The sequence below is a fragment of the Neopsephotus bourkii genome, unplaced genomic scaffold (assembly GCF_033783945.1).
Source record: "Neopsephotus bourkii isolate Nb327-2 ecotype Australia unplaced genomic scaffold, CSIRO-AGI_Nbou_v1 NB_1749, whole genome shotgun sequence".
NCBI classification, from domain to species: domain Eukaryota; kingdom Metazoa; phylum Chordata; class Aves; order Psittaciformes; family Psittacidae; genus Neopsephotus; species Neopsephotus bourkii.
In genome coordinates this window covers 1,022,662-1,045,648 of record NW_026902223.1, presented here as the reverse complement: position 1 = coordinate 1,045,648, position 22,987 = coordinate 1,022,662, and the positions used below count along the sequence as shown (strand labels likewise).

General features: G+C 65.2%; 5 protein-coding genes across 11 annotated transcripts in view; 3 read left to right on the top strand and 2 right to left on the bottom strand.

The window, feature by feature from the left end:
- SLC38A10 (solute carrier family 38 member 10) overlaps window positions 1-1,173 on the top strand; it is a 129,075-nt gene extending 127,902 nt beyond the window's left edge. Inside the window, exon 18 of the mRNA XM_061377262.1 lies at window positions 31-1,173. Coding sequence (XP_061233246.1) covers window positions 31-1,160 — 1,130 coding nt within the window. The 3' untranslated portion in view covers window positions 1,161-1,173. The remainder of the gene's footprint in view (window positions 1-30) is intronic.
- Window positions 1-22,987, bottom strand: part of BAIAP2 (BAR/IMD domain containing adaptor protein 2) — a 140,122-nt gene that overhangs the window by 50,948 nt on the left and 66,187 nt on the right. The gene's annotated exons all lie outside the window — the stretch shown is intronic.
- On the bottom strand, window positions 2,933-3,568 carry NDUFAF8 (NADH:ubiquinone oxidoreductase complex assembly factor 8). The gene is made up of 3 exons (XM_061377203.1): window positions 3,450-3,568; window positions 3,256-3,360; window positions 2,933-3,176 (listed from the first exon to the last, which is right to left on the bottom strand). The coding sequence occupies exons 1-3, from the start codon at window positions 3,528-3,530 to the stop codon at window positions 3,156-3,158; spliced, it is 207 nt and encodes a 68-aa protein (XP_061233187.1). The 5' UTR covers window positions 3,531-3,568; the 3' UTR covers window positions 2,933-3,155.
- On the top strand, window positions 4,018-7,798 carry TEPSIN (TEPSIN adaptor related protein complex 4 accessory protein). The gene is made up of 13 exons (XM_061377282.1): window positions 4,018-4,060; window positions 4,143-4,215; window positions 4,352-4,443; window positions 4,512-4,605; window positions 4,689-4,756; window positions 4,878-4,956; window positions 5,222-5,290; window positions 5,616-5,822; window positions 5,917-6,091; window positions 6,354-6,467; window positions 6,641-6,719; window positions 6,811-6,945; window positions 7,216-7,798. The coding sequence occupies exons 1-13, from the start codon at window positions 4,019-4,021 to the stop codon at window positions 7,687-7,689; spliced, it is 1,701 nt and encodes a 566-aa protein (XP_061233266.1). The 5' UTR covers window position 4,018; the 3' UTR covers window positions 7,690-7,798.
- On the top strand, window positions 9,185-22,291 carry CEP131 (centrosomal protein 131). Of its 6 annotated transcripts, none has more exons than XM_061376856.1 (26): window positions 9,185-9,416; window positions 9,985-10,070; window positions 10,187-10,301; window positions 10,648-10,766; window positions 11,046-11,159; window positions 11,271-11,438; window positions 11,787-11,904; window positions 12,638-12,754; window positions 13,615-13,783; window positions 13,927-14,009; window positions 14,124-14,303; window positions 15,697-15,891; window positions 16,021-16,158; window positions 16,488-16,613; window positions 16,696-16,812; window positions 17,951-17,980; window positions 18,890-18,992; window positions 19,170-19,371; window positions 19,586-19,693; window positions 19,818-19,935; window positions 20,076-20,150; window positions 20,235-20,377; window positions 20,514-20,691; window positions 20,772-20,968; window positions 22,044-22,104; window positions 22,187-22,291. In XM_061376856.1, exons 1-26 carry the CDS (start codon window positions 9,240-9,242, stop codon window positions 22,259-22,261), a joined length of 3,312 nt encoding a protein of 1,103 aa, XP_061232840.1. In that variant the 5' UTR covers window positions 9,185-9,239; the 3' UTR covers window positions 22,262-22,291. The 6 variants fall into 6 exon arrangements, with proteins under 6 accessions (XP_061232840.1, XP_061232839.1, XP_061232838.1 ...); XM_061376855.1 differs by having other exon boundaries at window positions 13,909-14,009; window positions 15,700-15,891; XM_061376854.1 differs by having other exon boundaries at window positions 13,909-14,009.

The window sequence follows — 22,987 nt, the reverse complement described above, 5'->3', positions numbered from 1 at the left end:
AAAGCTCTGATGTGCCCTTTCCTTCCGCAGCAGAGACGCAGCAGGAGCCCGCTGTGCCCCTCTCCAGGAGCAGGGAGGACGAGGGCCTTGGGGTCAAGCAGGAACCTGCTGCAAAGGTGCTGAGCAAGAAGCAGCCGGAGCAGCCAGCACCGGGCCTGGGCAGGGAGCCTGACTCCACTGAGCAGCGCAGGGGGACTGCGGGGAAGCAGGAGGAGGCTGGGAAGAGCCGTGACCTTCCGGAGGTCCCTCCCAAGGAGAGGAAGGTGCTGCCGCAGGAGAAGGACAGAGGGGCTAAAAACCCCATGGAGAACAGGGATGCCCAACACATTCCAGCAGGCAGAAGCCACCCAGAAAAGAAGCCGTTGGTGGAGGGTTTGGGAGGAGAGCACGAAGCCAAAGCTGCAAGAGACATCCACACCAAGAATAATTCCCTGAAAGCCGTGGAAGTAGCGACAGCTCCCATGCAAAGAGAACAGCTCGGGGCTGCCAAAGTTCAGGGAGCAGCAGGAAAGAGTCTGGAAAGAGACTCAGGAAGAGCCCTTAAAGCCAAAGCACTGAGTCAGGTGGAGCCCAAGGACCTGGCAGTTGTGCTGGACTCCTCCAGCAAGAGGAATGTGGCAGAGAGTGAGCAGCATCCGAGAGCTGCACGCACTGAGGGAGCTGAGGGCGGTGGCAGGCAGCAGGACCCAGCTGGCAATGGGGACACGAAGGAAGAAGCTCCTCGGGATAACGGGGTTGATGCGGCCCAGGCCCCGCAGGATGGGCTGCGGAGCAAGCAGAGGCACGGGGATGGAGGAGGCTCAAACGATGGGGAGAAGAAACCAGCCCTTGAGAACGCTCCGGCCCCAAAGGCAGAGCAAGGAGCTGCCCAGGGGGACCAGAGGCTGGACCACGACATCAAACCCAACCGGGACCTGAAGCTGCAGGCGGAGCTGGACCTGCGGCGGCGCAGGCGGGAGCTGCTGCCTCCCGACGAGGAGGAGGAGGAGGATGGGGAGGATGCGCGGGGCGCCGGGGTCTTGATCGGCCTGAACCCCCTGCCCGATGTGAAGGTGAACGACCTGCGGAGTGCACTGGAGACGCGGCTCCACGTGGAGGGGGCTCCGCAGGTCCTGCACAGCCGCCAGATCAGGCAGGTACCGGGGCCGGACACTGCGTGAGGGGCGGCCACGGGGCTCAAGGGAACCAGATGGGGTCTGGCCGCTGTTGGCGGTGCTTGGTCTCCTTGCTGGGTGCAGCCCATGGGGGCTCCTCGGAGCTGTGAGCACCGGGGGCTTCTTGGTGGCACCTCCCTGTGTGCAGCCCTGAAAGCAAAGCTGCTCTCTGCTGCCTTTCAGAGGCTGCCATCCGCCTCCGCTCCCTGCCGGCCCTCAAGGACCTGCTCAGCATCTCCTCCATATCGAATTGCCTTCTCCATCCAGCTCCCAACCCCTTTCGTTACCAAGGTGGCATCCATGAGGTTCCCCTGCCTGCTTGGGCTCCGTCACTGAGGCTGTGGGGCAGAGCGCAGGGGCTGCAGGAGGGGAACCAGGGGATTGCTCCTTATGGGGATGGAGAAGCACCAAGCCCCAAGGTGAGGACCAGCTCAGCCGATTGCCTCGGTGTTTCTCCTCAAACGGGAGCTGTTAATCCTGCATGTGTAGGAGATAGTTGTGGTTTAGGAACCCGGTTTAGTAGGAACGCTGCCTTAAATGGGCACAACCACTGCTGTTGTGCTGCCTCTTCTCCCAGGGACTCGGTTGGGGGCCACACACTAGCAATAACGCAGAGCTTTGCTCTCCCCCGTCCCCAGATGCTCAACTCTCTGCTCTCAAGCTTGACTTCTCCCATCCAAAGTGCATTAGGAAGCTCAGCCCGGGGGCTGCACATTCCTGCTCCCCCTTCCTTTTTCCATAAGGAATGACTCATTTGGGAACAAGCGGCTTGGCAGGGCAGCCACGGGGCTCAGCTCAAGCCTACCTACCTCTTCTCTCCGCAGCACAGTGTGCTTTGTGCATTCTGCCAGCCTCTCCCCTGTGTTTGCCATCCATAGATGTCAGTGCTCTGCCCCTGGAAATGCGTTTGAGGAGCCAGGAAGGGAAGAGCTGCTCTGGGAGCCCTGGTTGGGTTCAGGCTCGCAGCGCTTCATCCCTTTGGTGGTGGTGGTGATGGGGGGGTTGGTTTGGTTTGTTGTCACATCCTGACTTGTGAATGTAAGAGATCAAATCCCAAAGCTCTCCCCAGAAGGGCTGAAACTTCCCAGCCTGGAGCCTCCAGACCTCATCACTGTGCTGGTTTTTATGGCTGCATCTCAAAGTGTCCTGGGTCCAGTCGCCTCGATGCGTTTGTGTCCAATGGGAGCGCATGGGGTCGGGATGGGTGGTTCTGGGCACTCGGGAATGCCGCTGCCGCGTGCCTGTCACTGGAAGGATCTTAATTCCCCATTAAAACAACACGGAGCCACAGGGCAACAGCCACAGACTTGGGGGGGACCCCCCCCGGCTGCTTCCCAGTGACTCTCATGGCCTTAACCCTCAGGGCTGTCCCCGTGGTACAAAGCTGCATCTCCATGACGCTGGCCCAAAGCACAAGCAGCGCAGCCGGCATCCGGTGCCGCTCCATGGGGAGCTGGAGCTGGATCAGCCCCTTGTTACCTGTGGGCAGGGTGAGGGTCACCTCTGCCCGTGTCTGTGGGCGTGAAGCCTCTGCGTGCACACAAAGGACCAAAGATGCTCCCGACATTCCCATGGGCATCCCAAGCTGGGTGGGAAGGGGGAACCGCTGGTATGGGATGGGATGCTGGGGGGCGGGGGGGGGGGTGAGGCTGAGCCGGTAATAAAATGAGCTGAAGCATTTTGATCCACATTCTCTTATTAAACAGACACCAGCGGCCTGCCCGGGCGCGGGGCTGCAGCCGCAGGCAGGGAACGCGGGGTTTATGCTTTGAGGACATCTCGATGTTGAGTGAAGCAGGAGCTCACCCGGAGCCGGGAACGGGGCTGGATCACGGGATGGAGACCGGGGAGAGGCCCAAGGGGCTCCGGGAAGCAGCAGCAGCGGCTGCCCCCGCCCGGGTCGGGGCGGATCTCGGTCCCCTCCAGCAGCTCCGGTGCCGGACGAACCGGGCCGGGTTTGTGTCCGGTGCGCGGGCGGGGGGCGCCGGGGCCGGCACCGCCTCACTTCGGCGTCGCCTTCGCCTGCAAAGAGCCGCGGTTAAGAGCGGGCCGAGGCCCCGCAGCGGGACCGGGATGGGACCGGGACCGGGACGGGACCCACCGCCCGCGCGAAGCAATCCCGCAGCGCCCGGAACTCCTCCAGACACGTGTCCCGCCGCAGCTCCCCCGCCGCCGCCGCCGCCACGCACCGCCCGTAGGCGGCTGCCTGCAGGGAACGACACGGAGCGGCTCTCACCGAGCCCCCTCACCGGGACCGGCCCCGGTGCCGGTGCCCCCGCCCCGCCGCGGCCCCACCTGCTCCCCGCAGCCCGACAGCAGCACCGGGAAGCGCCGCAGCCGCGCCCGCGCCCGCAGCCACACGCCCCGGCCCGACATGGCTGCTGCCGCTGCCGCCGCCTCACGGCCTGGGCGCCGCCATAGTGGTACAGCAGCGATTGGCTGCCTGAACTGCTCGTCACAGCGATAAGCGTTCTGATTGGGAAACGATGAACGCCCGCCCACCGGCTCGCTGATAGGAGAATGGTGCGCCAATCAAACAGCGCTGGATCTCTGATTGTGTGCTGGGGGAAGGTCGTCCTCCCGCCCTTCCCGGGTTGGACAGATCGGCTTTTCGTAAGCGTGGATTGGTCAATCGCGGCCCCGCCTCCCGAGCCCCTCCCGATTGGTGCAGGTACCGGTTGTTTACGTCCTATCTCCCGCCCTCTCGCCGCCGGCATCAATCTCCTGAACCACTTCCTCCCAGAGCTCTGCCCTTCCTCGCCGGTGATTGGTCCGAGCGGCAGCTTCTCGCACTCTCATTGGTGTTCAGCGCCCTGCGGGGGGCGGAGCCGCGAGGCCGGGCAGGGACCGGCGTTGAGGCTGTCATGGCGGCGCCGCTGCGGGACCGGTTGAGCTTCCTGAGCCGGGTACGGACCGGGCCTGGGGCGGGGAGCAGGGGGGGGCCCGGTCCCTGTCCCACCGCCCCTCACCCTCCTGCTTGTCCCGCAGCTGCCGGTGCTGCTCAGGGGCACCGCGGACGACGACGCGCCCTGCCCCGGGTACCTGTTCGAGGAGATCGCCAGTATCCTTCCATGGGCGGGCGGGAGGCCGGGGCGGGGGTCCCGGGACCGGGGGAGCGGGGGGCTTAGAGCCGGTGTCAGGCGGGGAAGGGGCCGCGGTGCCGGCCGTGGGGAGCAGGATCCTTCACCGGGCCGCAGAGATCTCGCACGAGTCGGCCGGCAGCAGCCAGTGCCTGCTGGAGTTCCTGCTGGGCCGGCTGCAGAGCGGCTCCTGCCACGTCAAGCTGAAGGTACGGGGGGTGCGGAGCCCCGGGGCTGGGCCCTGCTGGGGCAGCCGTGACCCCCGCTCTGCCCGCAGGTGCTGAAGATCCTGCTGCACACCTGCACGCAGGGCTCCCCGCAGTTCCTGCTGCAGCTGAAGGGCAGAGCCTGCTTCATCCGGGAGGCCGCAGGTAACGGGGGTCCGGAGGCTGAGCCCTGCTCCTGCCCCGTGCTGGGAGCCGGGCTCACCCCCAGCGCTCCTTGGTCCTTGCAGTGTTCACTGGGCCCCCGGATCCCCTGCACGGCAACAGCTTGAACCAGAAGGTCCGTGTGGCCGCGCAGGTGAGCGCCAGCCCCGCTCCCGCTGTGCCGGGCTCTGTGCGGGGCCGCAGGGCAGCTCTGCCCCTGGACCCCACGCAGGGCTCCCTGCTGCCCCCCAGCCCTTGCTCCGCTCTCCCGGCAGGACTTGGCCACGGTCCTGTTCTCGGATGCGCCGCTGCCCCCGCCCGCTGCCCCCTCTGCCCGTCCCCTGCCTCCCGCGGGTGAGTGCGGCCCCATCACCCCCATGGGCACGGTGCCTTTGGCTGGAGCTGTGGTGTGCAGAGGGTGCCTTGGCCAGGGGGGCTGTCGGGGTGAGGACTGGGTGCCCCAGCCCTGGTGCTGGGCGCTTGGCTGCTTCCCCTGCCCCACTGCTGGGGATGTCCCATAGCTCTCGGGGAGCAAAGGGGCACTGCCCTGCACCCTGCACTTCCAAAGGGGGGAACAGCAGCGGAGGGGGACCCTGTTTGTGCTTTATGGCTCCCCCAGGCATGGGCTCCAGCTCCAGACCCTGCGGCTCCTTGCAGGGATTTGGCTACAGCACTGAGAGAAGCTCTGGTGAGTCCTGGTGCTGCCCCTTGTGCATCCCCTGCTCGGTCCCTGCTGCGGCCCTGGGTCCTGCCTGGGCTCAGAGCAGGCTCCCAGCACCCGGTGACACCTGCGTGGTTCCCGGCTCTCGGTGGGTGTTCATGGGTGGCTCTGCTGTGTCAATGCCCACTGCCCATCCCTGTGGCACATCCCAGCAGCTCCCAGCTTTCCTCACCCTTCCATATCCAGCCACAAGCCTGGTCTGTGCCCGAGGGGGGGGGTCCCCGCTGTCCCCTGCAGGGTACTGGGTGCCCTGGGGCTCCTGGCAGTCACCTCTTGGCTTGGCCGTGCCCAGGTTCCCCAGGGGAAGCCCTGCTCAGCACCATCCAGCGCGCGGCCGAGGCTGTGGCCCACGCTGTGCTCCCGTCCCCGGGGGGGCACCGGCCGCGCCATGGGGACCTCCATGAGGACACCTACGAGCCCGTGAGAGCCCCATCACCGCCCCGGAGCCCCGCCACGGCCGGGAAGCCACCAGCAGCCACCGCAGCGCAGGGCACCCGGGGTAGGTCCCCCCCATGCTGGGCTGGGGCAGCTCCGGGGGGGGGTCCCCATGCGGGGCTGTTTGGGGTCAGCGCATCCCTGCTGTGTCCCTGCAGTGAGGCACCAGCCGGGGCTCGCCGGAGGAGGCTGGGAGGAGGCCGACAGCGGGCACAGCTCGCAGGACTCCTCGCAGGGCATCGGGGACCTGAGCCGCACCTCGGACTCGGGCAGCAAATCAGGCAGCGACAGCCACTGCGGAGCCAGCCGGGAGCTGAGCCAGGCGGCCGAGAGGTGGGAGCAGGGGGGCTCGGGGGGTCCCCATCACCTGGGGCCCTCTGAGGTGCTCCCCTCTTCCCCCGGAGCCCTGCCCTCCTTTCCCACACCGTTAATCCAGAGCCTCCGGTCTGCTCCTCATGGGATGTTTGTGCAGAGCCAGGGGCAGGGGAGGTGTTGGGGTGATCCCAGCCCACAAAAGGTGTGGGGGGGTCTACACTGGAACCCCATGGGGGAGCAGGGCTGGCTCCTGTCCCCACCAAGGCGTGTCCTGGTGCAGGGTGGATGCTGACAGCCTGGGTGACTGCGTGCGGGAGGTGAGCCTGGTGTCAGCGCTGACCCGCGGCGCCAGGGTCTTCCTCACCAGGGAGGAAGCACAGCACTTCGTCAAGGAGTAAGTGCCCCGAGAGGCCCATGGGTGCTGTGGGGCTGGGTGGGGGGCTTCCAGGAGCAGCCTGAGCCCTTCTCACCCCCTTGGCTGCCTTGGCACGGACCTTGGGGCTGAAGTGCAGGATGGGGTGGGTCCTGGTGCAGCCGGTGCTGCCCTAACCCCTGTCCCATGGGCAGGTGCGGGCTGCTGAACTGCGAGGTGGTGCTGGAGCTGCTGAGCCGGGCGCTGCAGGACCCCAGTGACAGCGTCCGCATGGTGAGCATGGCACGGCCCTGCTGTGCGCCCGCATTGCCAACAGGGTGCCCGGTGCTGCCCGCCCCGGCTCAGCATCGCTCTCCTCCTGCAGAGGTCCATGGGTGCCATCTCCTCCCTCATGTGCTCGGATCTGCTCTCCCTGGACCAGATCTTCGCCGTGACACGGCAGCAGCTGCAGCAGCTCAGCCAGGGCAGCCCCGGCCCTGTCGCCAACCGAGCAACCAAGGTGACTCCTGGGGTGTCCCCATGTCCCCTGCCCAGGGCAGCTCCCAGGCAGTGGCTTTCCCATCCTCGGAGACACCCAGCCCTTGGGAATGGTTCCATGGGTGTGCCAGGGGGTGGGAATTGTCCCTCTCCCCCAGGAGCAGGGAGCCTGGAGGATGTGATCCTCAAGAGCCAGGTCTGGACCCCAGGGCAGTCTCTACTGGGAAAGGGCTGGGGCTGTATCCTCCTCCCGATGCCGTTCTCATTCCAACCCACCCCACTCTTCTTGCAGATCCTGCGGCAGTTCGAGGCTCTCTGCAGGGGCCACCCCTCCCCAAAGGGCACCCACCTGGACTTGGACCCTTCCGGCCTCTCCTCGGGCTCAGCCCCGTGCCCTGGGGACCTGCTGCTGGACATCCCCCCCCTGCCTGGCCAGAGCATCCTCACCCCGCTGAGCGCAGCCCCGCTGCCCGGTGCCTGCAGCCAGGAGGCAGGGGTGGAAGCAGAGACCCTTGGGCAGGCCGGTGCCGCGGTGCCAGCCGGTCCCTGCGGGCAGGAGGCGGTGAGCAGGGTGCTGGAGGATGCGGTGGGTGCCCCTGCACTGTCCCACAGCCTGTCCCTCTTTGCTGGCATGGAGCTGGTGGCTCCTCCCAGGGCCGGGCTGCACCCGGACTCTCCCCCTGCAGAGCCGCAGGCACCGTCCCAGCCCCGCATGGACACAGAGGGTGAGCAGCAGCCGTCGGTCTTCGCCTTCCTCAACATGTAGCTGCTGTGGGGCTCCGGGGGGGCTGCGGGGGCTTTGCCCCCCCTCCCTGCGGGGCCTCTTGTGCCATGGCCCTATGGGCTTGGTGGGAAGGGGGCTCAATCCCCCCGGGTTCCACGTGGGGAGAAGCAAAGAGCAGCCCTGTGTGCCCTGTCCACAGGGACGAGGGAAGGGGCTGCTGGGGGGACACGCAGTGAGCTGTGGCCACCGGGGCCGGTGCTTTGGTCAGGTCATGACACTTCTTGAGCTGCTTTCATTGCCAAAAGCCCCCGTTTGGGGCTGGCAGAGGGGAACGGTGCTGGCACTGGGCTGGAGATGTGCTGGGGCTCACTGGGGGTGGTTTGGGGACCCCAGCACGCCTCTGGGGTGCTCCTGGGTGCCCCCCTGCCTCCCCCAGCTCCAGCCCGGGCAGCCGTGGGGCTGGGGTGAGAGAAGGCACCGGTGCAGTGGGGCCGGGACCCACCAATAAACCCCACACTTGGGTCTGGGCGGTCGTGACTCTTCTTGCGCCGCTGAAGCCGCGTCACAAGCTCCGCCCTTCTCGCATAAGCCCCGCCCCTTGCGGAATCGCATTGGCTCCCTCTTTCTAGGCCACGCCTCCGCCTCTAAGGTCACACCCCATCGCCCCACCCTCCTCCCGCCCCTCTTTCCTCCTCAGCCTATCCGCGCTCTCCTCTTCGCCCCGCCCCTTTCTTCCCATTGGCTGCCACCTCCCTCCACCGCCCACAAGGGCCGGGGCGGGGCGCGTGGCGGCGGCAGGAGCGGGTGCGGGGCCGGGGTCCGGGCCTGCTTTGAGCGGGGGCTCCGGGTACGGAGGGTACCGGGCGGCGGGGCCGGGAGCGGGCGAGCCTCGGGCTGCAGCCCCGGCCCGGGGCCCTGCTCCTCCTCCTGGAGCCCCTGGGCCGTGGGGCCTCTGCTGCGGGCGGCCCGGGGAGCCGGGGGTCTGGGCGCTGGGGGCCTCGGCGTGGGGCCTGGGCATGGCCCTGGGGGCTGGATCCTTGCGGTCCCGGCGCGGGGCTGGGTGCCCGGGGCTGGCTCTGCGCCGGAGCCCTGGGTCCCGGCGGTTTCCATTGGGAGCCTTTTGTTTACCGGCATTGCCAGGGCCTCCGAGGCGGGGTGGAACCAGAGCGGCCGGGGGGGGGCTCCGCTGGCAGCATCCGGAGGTGTAGCGGTGCTTGGCTGGGGACGGTGCCAGCCCTGGTCAGAGGGGGGCAATGGGGTGAAGCCGTGAGCGTGCTGCCCCCTGAGCTGGGGAGGGCTCGGCTCTCCCTGTGGCTGCTTCGGGACGGCTTCGTGGCAGAGGCTGGGAGCGTTCGGTGCGGGAAGGATCCCCCCGGGTGATGCTTGCCCAGCATCCGTGCGCGGTGCAGGGCTCTGGGGCAGCTGAACCCGGCCTTAGCGGGAGGGGATGCTCTGGACTCATCCTCCTGCAGCCGTGCCTATGGAGTGAAGGAGCCCGGGGTGGGGAGCGCGGCGCGGGGCTGGGGGCTCGCCCCACACCTTCACTCCTCCGCCTGTGCTTTGCTTCCAGGGCTCCTTCCTCCGGCTGGAGCATGAAGAGCGCCCGCAGCAGCTCCTCCTGCCAGGCCGCTGGTGCTGCCGGTGCGGACCTGAGCCTCACCGGCTTCCCCGCACCGGTGTCGCGGCGCCCCGGCAGCGCGGCCCCTGCCAAGCCCATGGCGCGCTCCGTCTCGGTCACTGCCGACGGCAAAGCCAAGAGGAACGCTCCGGTGAGGCCTTCATCCCCCCCCGCTGCCCCCATGGATGCTGCTCTGCCTGCAGCGGGGCTGAGCCGGGGCTGGGAGGTGGCAATGGGGGTGTCGTGGCTTCCCTTGGGAGCGGGGAGCACATCCGTGTGTTATGGAGAGCTTTGGGAGGGGAGAGCGGGGCTGCTCCATGGTGGAGCCGCAGCTCCGGGTGCTGCGGTGCTGGGCTCTCCCCGGATCTGGTCACCCTCAACCATAAGCTGCTCGTCGGGTGTCTTCTCAGTGATTTAATGCATGTAAAAGAGCAAGTCGGGAAGCATCATCAGGCTTCACTCTTTTCCCTTCCTTGCTTTTCACCTCCCTGCACTGGTTTCCTTCGTGGAATTCCCATGTTCCTGGTTCCTGGTCTCTTCTAGTGGATGCTGCAGGTTCCCCACGAGGGAGCGAGGTGCCGTTGCTCCCTGCCTCCGGCTGCGGTTGGGGGTACCAGAGCATCGCGTCGGGGCTGTGCTAAGGGGCAGCGCTACCCCAGCGCTGTTTCAGGGTGCCTGACCCACAGTGGGGCTGCTGAGCTCAGCTCTCTCCTCCGCAGGATGATGCCGGGCCCCGGGCAATGAACAACCTCCGGAGGTCCAACAGCACCACGCAGGTGAACCAGCGGGTGAACAGCGCACGCAGGTACCGGCGGGGGACCCTGGGCAGGGTGAGAGCCCTGTCCTGTCGCTGTCTGCGGGCAGCGTTCACCGCAGAACCCGTGTTCTCTCCTCTCTGCCTCCCCTGGGTTCGGGCTGAAGCTCCGAGCAGGCAGGAGACTTCCTGAGCTTCCTCGAGGGCACCGCTGGGGGCAGAAGGAAGGGGTCGAGCCTGAGCAAAACCGGCCCGGAGAAGAGAACCACGTGGAACATCCTGGTGAGGACGGTGGCTGCGGCAGCTCTGCTCGCCCGGGAGCTGCTTTGGTTTGGTTTGGTGGAGAAATGGGAGGGTTCCCCTAGACCCAAGGATAGGGGGGTCCATCCGTGCTGGCCTGCACTCAAAGCTGGCACTGTTTGAATGGCCAAAGTGCTCAGCTGCTGCTCCAGCCTCTGCTGGCCTTGCTCTGCCCCAGGGCCTTTGCCCCATCGCCTCCATGCTTCTGGCTGCTGTGCTTGGGACGGAGGTTTCTTCTGTGGGGAGAAAGTGGGCTGGGAGGGAGGAGGTGTCTGAGGACGTGGGGCTGGTGCTGTCCCTGCACTTACCCCCTGCTGGCTCCATGCAGGACGATCAACCACGAGCGTTCCCAGGCGCCTCCGGTGCCCGCAGCACTGAGCCACCAGCGGGCATGAGGAGGAAAGAGGCCACCATGCTCCTGGCAGCCAACTTCACTGCAAACAACAGGTAAGAGAGGGACCCTTCGGGGGCAGGAGAGACTTGAGCCATGGCTATGTGTGAAACAGCCCTAAGAGCCGGCCCTTAGGTGCGCTTGGGCTGTGGGGCTGTGTCTGTCCATGCATCAGGTAACAGCTACCAAGTAGTGAGCCCGCTCCTCACCCTGGGAGATGCCCCAGATGGTCATGGGTGGCTTGAGGGTTACAGTGGAGGGAGCATCCATTGCTAGTGCGCGATGTTCCCTTTGGATCCAGCGAGTCCTAACCCCTCCTCTGCTCTCCACAACAGGAGCAACAAGGGCGCGATGGGCAACTGTGTCACCACCATGGTGCACAACAACTACTCCACCACTGAGAAGGGCCCTGTGCCCAAGAGCTCCAACCAGGCACCCAGCTCGCTCAAGTAAGCGTGGTGGAGCCCTTACTGGGGGGCTGCGCTGACCCCCCTGCTCAGGTGCAGATGTGCCGTGGGATGGGGCAGGATGGTGCCGAGTCCCTTTGTGTTCTGCCTTAGCAATGTTGTCAAAGCGAGCTCCAATGAGGAGGGGGAAAGCAGCTTCGTGAAGTCGCAGAAGAACTTCTCCAGCAACAACATCATGACCCATAACAACAACAGCAGCAGCAGCGGGGGCAGCAGGAGCCTGCCCCGGAGGAAGGAGGTGACCGAGGAGGAGGCAGAGAGGTGAGGCAGAGCCCATGCTCTGGGAACGGGCAGGAGGATGGTGCCAGGCAGAGGGTGAGCCCCAGGGGAGCTGGAACTGGTTTGTTCGTGCCCTGTGGGGCTTCAGATTCAGGAAGGGTCCCTCTGAGAGCAGCAGGGGCTGCTTTACCCTCCCCATCCCCTGCTCGTGGAGCCCTGTCAGCCAAGGCACGAGTCCCTCCCTCCCCAGTCAGTCCATGGTGAGTTGGGACAGAAGTCCCGGTGCCATGGGGTGAGCAGCCGTGCGGTGCTGCAGCAGGATGGGTGGCTGATGCCAAGCAGGACACGGGGCTGTGCTCACCCTCCTCCTCCTCCTCCTCCTCCCCACAGGTTCATCGAGCAGGTGAACCTGGCCGCTGTCACCATCCAGCGCTGGTACCGGCGCCACTCGCAGCGGCACAGGGCGGCAGCCGCGGCGCTGGGGCGGTTGCTGGCTTCCCAAAGGGAGGTGAGTCCGGTCTGATCCATCCAGCGTGGCCCCTGCTGACACCCCTGTCCCCTCGCCTCACTGCTGGGGACAATGAGTCCCTGCATCAGAGACCTGAGCCATCCGGATGAGGGGTTTGGTCTGTGTGTAGCCAGCCCCTCGCAGAGCAGAGAGCCAGGAGGGTCCTGGCCCTGCAGGGCTGTGCTGGTGCTTTAGGGCCCTGCTCGGGTTTGGCCCCATGGGGAGCTCAGGCCGCGCTCAGCACCACACAGCCCCATTGTGCAGCTCCCTCAGCCACAAGCAGAGGCGGGTGCTTGGCACCAGCAGCACAAATGTGCTGAGCTCTCCTTGCCTCGGACACGCTGGTGGCCAGAGGAGGGAAGCCCCATGTGGGCTCATCCCAGGGATCCAGGAACCTTCGGGAGTGACGACTCATCCACAGCTATTTGTGTTTCTTTGTGTTTAATTATTTATCCCCATACCAAAAGGTTCCGTGGCTCTTGCATGTGAGAGTCTATTTTTAGGCCTTGTCTCCTCCATCGCTGCAGACCCAGATGACTAATAATTGCATTTAGTATCTATAGAAAATAAGCTGCTTTAAAGCAAAGCTTTCCTGAGGGCTCCTCACCTGCATGGAGGGGAGGGTTGTGGGGATGGGGAGCCTGGATGTGGGGTGACCTCGGGTGCATTGGGCCCATCCCCGCTCCTCTGCTGAGGGCTCTTGGTCACGGTTTGTGACCCTCCTGTGTGGAAGGGAAGGCAGCAGCACATGGAGGAGGGGAATGTCCTGGACCTGCAGCAGGGGAAGGATGAGGAGCGCCGGCAGATCCGAGAGGAGAAGGCGCGCCTGGCCCGACGTGCTGCCGTGCAGGTAGGGATGGGGCAAGGACCTCGTGGCTGCAGGGCCCTGCATCCCTATGAGCTGAGCACAAAGCAGGCTCAGAGCCAGGCTGGGGAATGGAGTGCTCCCTATGGAGATGGAGGTGCTGTAGAGCAGCTCCTCGCTGGGCTCCTGCCAAGCCTTGGCGGCTCATTCGCTGCTTGCTGCTTTCCATCGAGCTTCTGGGGGAAAGGGTGACCCTGTGAAGCAGGGACACTGGGGCTGCAGCCCCTTGGAGCGGCTGGGAAAGGGATGCTCCTTGGGAACGGGGTCCCTCCGGGGTGGGCTGAGGCTGCTCTGTGCTGTTGGCAGGGAGCCCCTCGCCATCTGCGCCGTGTTCTTGGTGCTGCTGGGGCGCAGAGCAGGCCCTTGGGCTGCTCCCTGCTGCCTCCTCGTGCAGCTGAGGATGCTGCAAACCCCGGGTTCTCTTTGCCCTAAATGGAATCGGGTTCAGTGGGGCCGTGGGGAGCAGCTGGAGGAGAGCAGAGCGCTCCAGCAGCCTTGCACACACGTGCTTGGGACGGGGAGGGGGGGGGTTCCCAAGGCTGGGCTGGAGCAGCCCCTGGGGCCCTGCAGCAGCACTGGGCCATGCAGTGCTCGGCCCTTGGGATCTGGAGGCTCTCATGGAGCAGGAGAGGTCCCTGTGCAGGGGCATGTGAGCAGCCCTCGTGCACATGTGGAGCTGGCAGGGGGTGTTCCTGTGCCTCCGTTCCCTAGAGCTGTCCCTGTTAACCCTTCCAGCAGCCGGGTGGGTCGGTGCTTCTTGCTTGCTAGCACTTAGAGCAGGGCAGGTACGTGTCCAAGCACAGCCTGGGCCGGGCAGGATGCTGATGGCTTCTGTGCCCCTGCAGGAGCTGCACCAGAAAAGGGCCCAAAAGGCTTTGGATGCAAAGAGCTTGGTGGAAGAAGAACTTGCTCTGGTGAAGGGGAGCAGAAGGGTAGCAAAGAAGAAGGCAGCCAAGCCTGCTTGTGCAAGGAACGTCAGCCCAGGCAGCAGTGTCACCAAAGCCAACAATGCTGGTGAGTGCCTGCTGCGGGTCTCGGATGCTCTGGAGCCGTGTGTGATGTGAGGGGAGAGGAGGATGGAGGAGCTGCTTTGAAGGGGCTGATGTTGCAAGGGCCTGAGAACGCTCTGGTTCCTGCAGGGGCCGATTTCCATGCAGGAGCTGCAGAGCCAGAAGGAAGCAGCCCCACAGAGTTTGGCTCTGTGCCCTCACAGGACCCAGGGGCAGAGGAGAAGCTGCAGGTGGGTCTGGCTTTGCCTTTGCTCCTGGAGCAGCCTTTCCTCTGGGGCAGCTTTGGAGGCCCCATTGGCTTCTAGATCCATCAAGCTCACTGCAAGGCCGTGTCCTGTCCCCAGGATGGGAGCTGCAGGGAGATGGGTGGTGATGACCTGGAGACGGTGCCTGCTGCCAGCAGGTCCCAGTCCAAAGTCACTCTCACCGAGCTGCTGGACACGCTGCGGCTGCTGGAGGAAGAGCCCGAGCTGCTGCCCCCTCCGAAGCTCCTCAAGAAGGACAGATATGCCTGGGTAGATGGGGTGAGCAGAGGGCTCAGCCTGCTTCCATCCACCCTCGGGCAGCAGTGCCTGCTGGTGAGGGGCAGGCTCCCCTATGGGTGCCCCCTGCAGCACTGCTGTGGGGTGGAGGGGGAGAAACACAGCGGGGTCAATGCCAGAGAAGGTGCCGGAAGGGTTTGGAGGTGCCGGGGGGGTTTGGAGGTGCCGGGGGGGGTTTGGAGGTGCCGGGGGGGTTTGGAGGTGCCGGAGGGGTTTGGAGGTGCCGGGGGGGTTTGGAGGTGCCGGAGGGGTTTGGAGGGGTTGGAAGGGTTTGGAGGGGTTTGGAGGTGTTGGAGGGGTTTGGAGGTGCCGGAGGGGTTTGGAGGTGCCGGAGGGGTTTGGAGGGGTTTGGAGGTGCCGGAGGGGTTTGGAGGTGCCGGAGGGGTTTGGAGGTGTTGGAGGGGTTTGGAGGTGCCGGAGGGGTTTGGAGGGGTTTGGAGGTGCCGAAGGGGTTTGGAGGGGTTTGGAGGTGCCGGAGGGGTTTGGAGGTGCCGGAGGGGTTGGAGGGGTTTGGAGGTGCCGGAGGGGTTGGAGGTGCCGGAGGGGTTGGAGGTGCCGGAGGGGTTTGGAGGTGCTGGGGGGGTTTGGAGGTGCCGGAGGGGTTTGGAGGGGTTGGAGGTGCCGGAGGGGTTTGGAGGTGCCGGAGGGGTTTGGAGGTGCCGGAGGGGTTTGGAGGTGCCGGAGGGGTTGGAGGGGTTTGGAGGTGCTGAAGGGGTTTGGAGGTGCTGGAGGGGTTGGAGGGGTTGGAGGTGCCGGAGGGGTTTGGAGGTGCTGGAGGGGTTGGAGGGGTTGGAGGTGCCGGAGGGGTTGGAGGGGTGTGGCGGTGCCGGAGGGGTTTGGAGGTGCCGGAGGGGTTGGAGGGGTTTGGAGGTGCCGGAGGGGTTTGGAGGTGCCGGAGGGGTTTGGAGGTGCCGGGGGGTTTGGAGGTGCCGAGGGGGAGGGGTTTGGAGAGGTGCCGGAGGGGTTTGGAGGTGCCGAGGGGTTGGAGGGGTTTGGAGGTGCCGGAGGGGTTTGGAGGGGTTTGGAGGTGCCGGAGGGGTTTGGAGGTGCCGGAGGGGGAGGTGCCGGGGGGTTTGGACCGGGGTTTGGAGGTGCCGGGGGGGTTTGGAGGTGCCGGGGGGGTTTGGAGGTGCCGGGGGGGTTTGGAGGGGTTTGGAGGTGCCGGAGGGGGTTGGAGGGGTTTGGAGTTCCTGGAAGGGTTCAGTTTCGTGCAGCCAGGGCTTGGGTCTTTACAAGGGGAAGCAAAACCATGCGAGGGCTGTGGTGGGACTGGGGTTAGCCCAGAGGGTAGGGCTGGTGACTGGGGTGCAGTGGGAGGACTGGGGGGAACCAACACCTCTTCCCCCAGTGCTCATTCGGGGCCGTGTGTGCCCAGCAGGAGCCCAGCTCCAATTCCCTGACTGCGGATAACCTGGAGAAGTTTGGGAAGCTGAACCACTCCCCGGGGGTCCCCGAGGACGGGGCCCTGCTCTCGGAGGCCAAGCTCCAAAGCATCATCAGCTTCCTGGATGAGATGGAGAAGTCGGAGCAGGAGAGGCCCAGATCGGCCGCCTCGGCCACGCAGCGGGAGGTGAGCACTGGAGCAAGAGCCCATTTGTGCTGGACGGGGGTCAGGACCCTGTGGGGGGGAATCTCTGCCCCCTTGTCCTGGTTCCAGGTGGTGCCCCCCGTGCTTTAACCCCGTTGTTCACTATGGCAGGGTCTCCTCTCCGAGGAGGATCTGGCTCACTTGGAGCAGGCTTCAGCTGTTGCCACGGAGGTCACCAGCTCCATCATGAGGCTGAAGCTGGAAGTGGAGGAGAAGAAGCGAGCCATGAGCCTGCTGCAGACCGCCCTGGTGCGTGGGCCACGGGGGCTCGCGTCCTGCGAGTGAGGGCTCGTGTTTCCTGGGGCTGTGGCTTCAAAGCACAGGATGAGGGCTTCCCGTGGGTCCCCGCAGTGAAGCAGTGCAGTGCTCCTGGGCTGAGCTCCCTGCTCTCTGTCCCCTGGGGCTTTGGAGCTCCTGCTGACAGCAGGCCTGAGGTGTGAGTGCCAGGCTTTGATTTAGCTCTGTTCCTCCTTGTTCTGGCCCAGCGGTGCCTTCCAGCTTCAAGAGAGATCTGTGCACATGGGATGGGTGTAGCTCCTTCTAATGCCTCGTGGCTCTTCCTTCCTTCCATCCAAAAGGCTCAGCAGAGGGAACTGACCGTCCAGCACGTCAAACAGACCGAGAAGGAGCTTGGCCACCAGCTCAGGCTGCAGAGGGAGCAGTATGAGGCAGCTATCCAGAGGCATCTGGCCTTCATCGACCAGGTAATCCTCCATCCCTGGAGCCAGAAGCTGAGGTGGCTCCTACCCTGCCTCCCTGCTGATGCCTTTTCTTCCCCCTGCGCAGCTCATTGAAGATAAGAAGGTGCTGAGTGAGAAGTGTGAGGCCGTGGTAGCTGAGCTCAAACAAGTGGACCAGAAGTACAGCAAGAAGATGAGCCAGATGCAGGAGCAGCACGAGCTGGTGAGGGGCTGGGGAAGGTGGGGAGCAGGGACAGGAGATGTGCCATGGCCAGAGTCGGTTGGGTCTGTCCCAGAGCTGTGTGGTGTCTCCCACCTCATTGGGGTCCCATGTATTTGGGGAGCCTTTCTCTGTGCACGGGTCTGTGTCTCCCACAGAGCTCTCCCTTGGCTCCCCAGGAGGCTGCTGTTCTGCCACCCAGATGCATGGGACTGGGAGGCAGTGCTGGCTCCCAGGGGCTCTGCTTGGGAAGACCCTTCCCACCCATCCTACTGGGGCAGAGCTCTCTCCGGGCTGGGGCTTGCTCAGGGCACCTCCCTTTGGCAGAGGTGGAAGCAGGCGCTGGCACAACCCCGGTTCCACAGGGGAATTTGTACCTGTGTGTGCATCATCTTAGCTGGGAATAGGGATGCTCTCGGAGCTAAGCAGGGGTAAGGGGCCATGGGATGGACAAGCAATAGACACAGTGCTCTGCAGGCTTGCAGGGCTGGTTCCTGTGCAGAGAGCTCCCACAGACACAGCTCAGCTCACCCTGTGCCCGGGCAGGGAGGCAGCACCTCTGGCTCCCAGCTCAGCCCTGGCCTCATCCTGGCTCTGCTGCCCTGCTCCCTCTTGGCCTTGCAGCAGAGCTCGTGCCCGGGGCTCTGGGGTGTTTGCATTGCTCTGAGCCTGTGCAGAGCCAACACTGGTGCAAGCACAGCCAGGGCTCGCTTGGCCTTGCTGAGCCCAGGCTCTGTGTGCTGGATGCATGAAGGGGCCCCTTCCACAGCTGCTCGGGGCTGGTTCTGCTGCTGCAGCCTGTGTGGGGCAGAGGAGGTGCCTCATTCCCTCTCGCTCCCACTCACAGCAGGGCAGCAGCACTGGGAGCAGCCCAGGAGCCCTCTGCTCTGTGGCCCCTTCATTGCCCCTGTTCCTGGCTCTGCCGTGTGGCTCCCTGCCTCCTCTGCATGGTGGGGGTGTTTGTTCCTGTAAGGTCACCAGAGCAGGCTCCTGACCATGCATGGGCTCCCTGCCCCTCATCCGCCCTGCCCATGGCTCTCATACACCTGCCTGCTTGGCTTTGCCTCTCTGCCATCTCCCCTCTCCCCCATGACTCTGTGCTCCCCCTTCTCTCTCCATCCCCTCCTTTCTTTCTCCCCAGGTCTGGCGCACTTTGGGCCCCTTTTCCCAGGTAAATGTGGTCTTTGCTGGGGTTCTGTGCATCCCCCCAGGCCCCGTGCTCAGCTGCTGCCTTCGGGCTGTCCCAGTCTTCCTGGGCTGATTTCCTGCCCTTTTTTCCCCTAATGGGCACCCCCCTGCTATTTCCTGCTCCTCTCTGCACAGTGGCCAGGTAATGATGTCCTGGGTGTCCAGCTGCACTGGAGCTGGGACATATCCCATGTCCTGCATGCAGACATCACCTACCCATGCTGAAACAGAGCTGTCTCCAGCCAGGCTGGTGCTTCCATCCTTTCTCACTAGGAACCCCAGCACAGAAATACATGGTTGGGTGCTTTGACTGGCTTTTGCTGATGGGAGCACTGGGGAGGAGCTCTGTGGGCAGCAGGGCTTGGGTGTTCCTGCAGCTCTTCTGCTGGAGGGGAGAGCTGAGGAGGGAAATGCAGGCAGAAAGGGAAGTAACAGCAGGGCTATGCAGCCTTTGGGTCATGCAGGAGCTTGGTCTGTGGTGGTACCATGGTGCTGGGGGTCCCTGGCTGTCTGCTCTGCTCTCAGAGGGTCTTCCATGCCAGCTGGAGGAGAAAGCATCTTCACCCATGAGCCTGTATCTGCTCACAGCCAGGCTGCCCTGCACACAGGGCCTGCCAGCAGCCCCAGTTCTCCTCTCCATAGGTGCTCTCATGTCCTGGCCAGCCTCTGCTGTCCCAGGGGTTTTGCCCTTTTCCCCCATGCTCAAGGTCTGTGGCAGCAGCAGCCCCATCCCATGACGGGAGAAGGCACAGGGAGAGCTGACGGCTGCTTCTCTGGACTGGGAGACCGTGCCTGGCTCGGGCTGCCTGCTCCTGCCTGCAGCCTCCTCCCCGCTAACCGGGCCCTCCTCCCCCAGCTCGTCACTGGTGCCTTCTCCCTTGCTTCCAAACAGGAGATTCGGAAGCTGAAGGAGCTGATGAGCGCAACCGAGAAGATCCGGCGGGAGAAGTGGATTGATGAGAAAACCAGAAAGATCAGAGAGATCACTGTGAAAGGTACGAGCACATCCCCTCAGCTGCTGGAGCTGCTGGAGCTGCATCCATGCCTGTGCTCATCGGCATCGTTCACCTCTGTGCTGAGCTGATGTTTGCAGCCTGCTCCCCGCTGGCCAAGGGCCCCGGTGCTGGGGTCTGGACGGCCCCGAGCAGTGACCGTGGCTCCTGCTGGCGCAGGGCTGGAGCCGGAGCTCCAGAAGCTCATGGCCAAGCACAAGCAGGACATCCGGAAGCTGAAGCTGCTGCACGAGGCCGAGCTGCTGCAGTCGGACCAGCGGGCGGCCCAGCGCTACGGGCGGCAGGCGGAGGAGCTGCGGGGGCTGCTGGAGCGGGAGAAGGAGGAGCAGAGCCTGCGGGAGCGGGAGCGGGCCCGGCAGAGGTGGGTCCCTGCAGCGGGGTTGGGGCTGGTGGTGCCCAGCGCCCCTGTTCCTGCTGTTTGCAGCTCATACCCGAGGGGAGCAGCCCCTTTCCCCCCACCAGCGCGAGGGGGGAATCCTCCAGCATCCTGGTCGGCTGTGGAAGGGATGGGATGGGGTAAGGCGGGGAGTGAGTGCCCAAAGCCAGGCCCACCCTGAGGCTGCTCTGCCCCACAGATGTGAGCAGCAGCTGGAGCAGGAGGAGCAGGCCCTGCAGCAGCAGCGGCGCCGGCTCTATGCAGAGGTGGCTGAGGAGAGGGAGCGGCTCAGCCAGCAAGCGGCCAGGTGAGAGGGATGGGGAGAGCTGGGGTTGTCCTGCTGGGAATAGGGCTGGAGGGGAGCAGCCTGAGGAGGGGGCTGTGGGGCTGCGCTGCTGCAGGCACTGGGAGCCCTGTGTGTGTGTGGGCAGGCAGAGAGCAGAGGTGGAGGAGCTGCGGCAGCAGCTGGAGGCCAGCAGCTCGGCGCTCAGCAGGGCGCTCAAGGAGGAGTATGCCAAGGAGAAGGAGGAGCAGGAGAGGCGGCACCAGGTCTGGTTTTCCCCTCACCTCTGTTCCTGGCTGTGAGCAGTGCAACCCCCAGCACACTGTGGCTGTGGTACCCGTGGGGGCACCCCTGTGCCCACCGGGATGGGGCTGCTCCAGGCTGAGCTGGTGGTGTCTCTCCATAGGCAGAAGTGAAGGAGCTGAAGGACCGGCTGGAGATGGAGAAGCAGGCCTGGGAGGCGAGCTACGTGAAGAAGGAGGTAACGGCAAGGGCTGCCCTTCTCCAGCAGTGCCACCGTGGGCTCTGAGAGGGATAGAGGCAGCGTTTGCTGGTCTGTTGCCAGGAAGCCTGGCTGCTCTGCCGGGAACGGGAGCTGCGGGAGGAGCTGAAAAAGGAGAGGGACAAAGAGATCGAGCTGGTGATCCGGCGCCTGGAGGCCGACACGGCCCTGGCCAAGGAGGAGTGCGAGAGGGCAGCAGAGAACCGGTGAGAGGGAGATGCCCCAGCTCCTCGGGGGTGATCCCCATCCCTATCCCCGCAATGAGCTCTGGGTGTGAGCCATGGCGGTGGCTGCGGTGCTGCTGGCAGCACCGGGCTGAGCCTGTGCGTTCCTCCCTGTTAGGATTAAGCGGATCCGAGACAAGTACGAGGTGGAGCTCCAGGAGCTGGAGAGATCGGAACGGAAGCTGCAGGAGCGCTGCAATGAGCTGAAGGGGCGGCTGGCAGAGCTGGAGGGGGACAGCATCCGGCTGCAGGGGCTGCTCAAGCACAAGGAGCAGGAGGTGGAGGAGATCCGCAAGGTGAGCGTGGAGCCTGGCCTGGCCCTGTCCCCCTGCGCTGCCCCCTCGGTGCCTCCACGGCTGCTCTGTCCCTGCTGCAGATGAGGGACGAGCTGGCCCAGGAGCGGGGCAGCCTGGCCGAGGTGATCCGGCAGGAATTCACCGACAGGCTCGTGGGGCTGGAGGAGGAGAACAAGAGGCTCAGGGCGGAGATGGCGGAGATGAGAACGCGGCAGCGCCTGGAGCTGGACAGGCTGGAGCAGGAGAAGGACAGAGAGCTGGAGGAGGTGCACAGGAGGTGAGGATGCTCGGGCTGCACTCCTGGATGGGGCTGCATCCTCAGGCCTGGCTTCCAGAGCTGCCTGCTCGGCCACCACGAGGCCTCTGCCCCTTGTGGCTTGCTCTGGGTCAGCCTTGTCCCCAGGGCTGCTCCCTTGCGTGCCTGAGGACCCGGCAGCAGGAGCAGTGCGAGGGCTCCTGTGGGTGCGCAGCTCCCATGGGTTCTTCAGCAGGGGCCCTGCAAGCAGCCAGGCTCATGGTCAGCTCCTGCAGGGTTCTGCTGTGGGTACCACAGGGGTTCAGGGGTGCTGAGGCACCCCCAAAGTGCCCTGGGGCTCCGGGCTGGTGGCTGCGGGGAGCAGGGTTGTGCCGTGGCGCTTGGCTCCATCCTGTGCTCGGTGTGGAGATGGTGCTGGGAGCTGGGTTCCATGTCAAGCACTGACACAAGGCTTCCTCTTCCCTCGTGTCTGCCTGCGGAGGAGGGACTGTGCAAGTGAAAGGAGAATGGGAATGGGAAGTGCAGTGTCTCCTGCTGGAGCTGGGGCTGCTGCGTGCTGCAGAGCCCTCCCTCCTGCGCTGTGTGTGCAGAGCTGCTCCCGCAGAGCACATGGAGCTCGCTGCCTTTCCTGGATCCTGCTCAGGGATTCCCACTCCCTGAGAGCCAGGCTCATACCTCGAGTGTGAGATAACAGATCCCCTATCTGCTCCCATCGCTCGTGTACAGCCTGGCAAAGGTTGAAGCGAAGCCTGGTGCTCTGGGAGCTGTGGGGATGAGTCTGCCCATGAGGCAGCAACCGTGGCCTTGAGAAATGGGAAGAAACTTAAATCCCTTCCCTATGGTGCTGTTAATTCACTCGTGTGAGGCTGATGTCCCCCTCTTCCTATAGCTGACTCCATCCAAGCTGCACAGTGCTCACCAAGGGGATTAGGATGCTTCTAGTGCGTAACAGCCCCGGAGCTGCTGCTCTTTGGCTTGCTGCAGCGCCTGGAGGAGAGGGGCTGCGCTCCCCAGTGCTGGAATCACCCTTCTGGGGCCCGGGGCCAGCCCGTGTTCGGTGCTGGGCTCCTCAGCCCCTCTGTGTGCCTCTGCCCAGGGTGAAGACAGCGGTGCTGAGGAAGGAGGAGAGCGTGAGCAGCCTTCGGAGGCAGTACGAGGTGAGCGCGGGGCCGGTGCTGCCCTGGGGCTGCGGCTGCGGCTCTGCCCTGGGTGCTCTGAGCAATCCCTGCTCCCTTGCAGGCAGCCGTGCAGCGAGCCACGCGCCTCGAAGCCCTCCTGGAGCAGCAGCGCAAGCAGCTCCTGACCCCCAACTGAGTACTGGGGTGCGTGGGGCCCGGTCCTCCCTCTGCCACGGCGCTGGTGCCGGGCGCTCAGCAGCATCCATGCGCTCAGGGCTGTGTTCTCCAGATAAACTGTGCTGGTTTCTACCGCCGTTGCTTTGGTTTGTGTCCCCTGCATCCAGCACTGCTGGTTCTTTGTCCCTCCCCATGTGCCCCGGTGCCAGGCCATGAGCTGCCCTTCCTCATGGTGCCACCCTCCCTACCTCTGTTCCTGCATCCCGCGCCCTTGCCCGTGGTAGGAGCCTCCTCTCCTCGGGGTTTTGAGGCTGGGGATCCTCAGTTCCTGCTGTCCTCCTGCACCCTTCACCGGCCGCACCGGGGCAGGCTCCGGTCCCGCAGCCCCTGGTCCCTGCCCATCTCCCACCGCCTGGGGCAGGGAGGGGAAGCACCAGGGCCGGGCCGGCCGCAGCTGTTTCCTGTGCGGCTGCTCCCCCGCAGCCCCTTCCCTGCGCGGAGCCTGGGGCTCGGTGCGGGGGGAGCCGGTGTTTGCTCATCCCCATCCCGGGGTCTCCCCATTGCTCAGCTGGGCCATGGGGGGGGGCTGTGGGCTCCTTCCCCCCACGGCAGCGCTGCCAGAGCCCCCTTCCCCCTGGGGAGAAGGGGCTGGGGCTGTGGAGCCACAGGATGAGGTGTGGAGGGGCCCGAGGAGCTTCGCAGCTTCCTGGCGCTGGCACTGATGCGGCCCCAGGGCGCTGGTAAC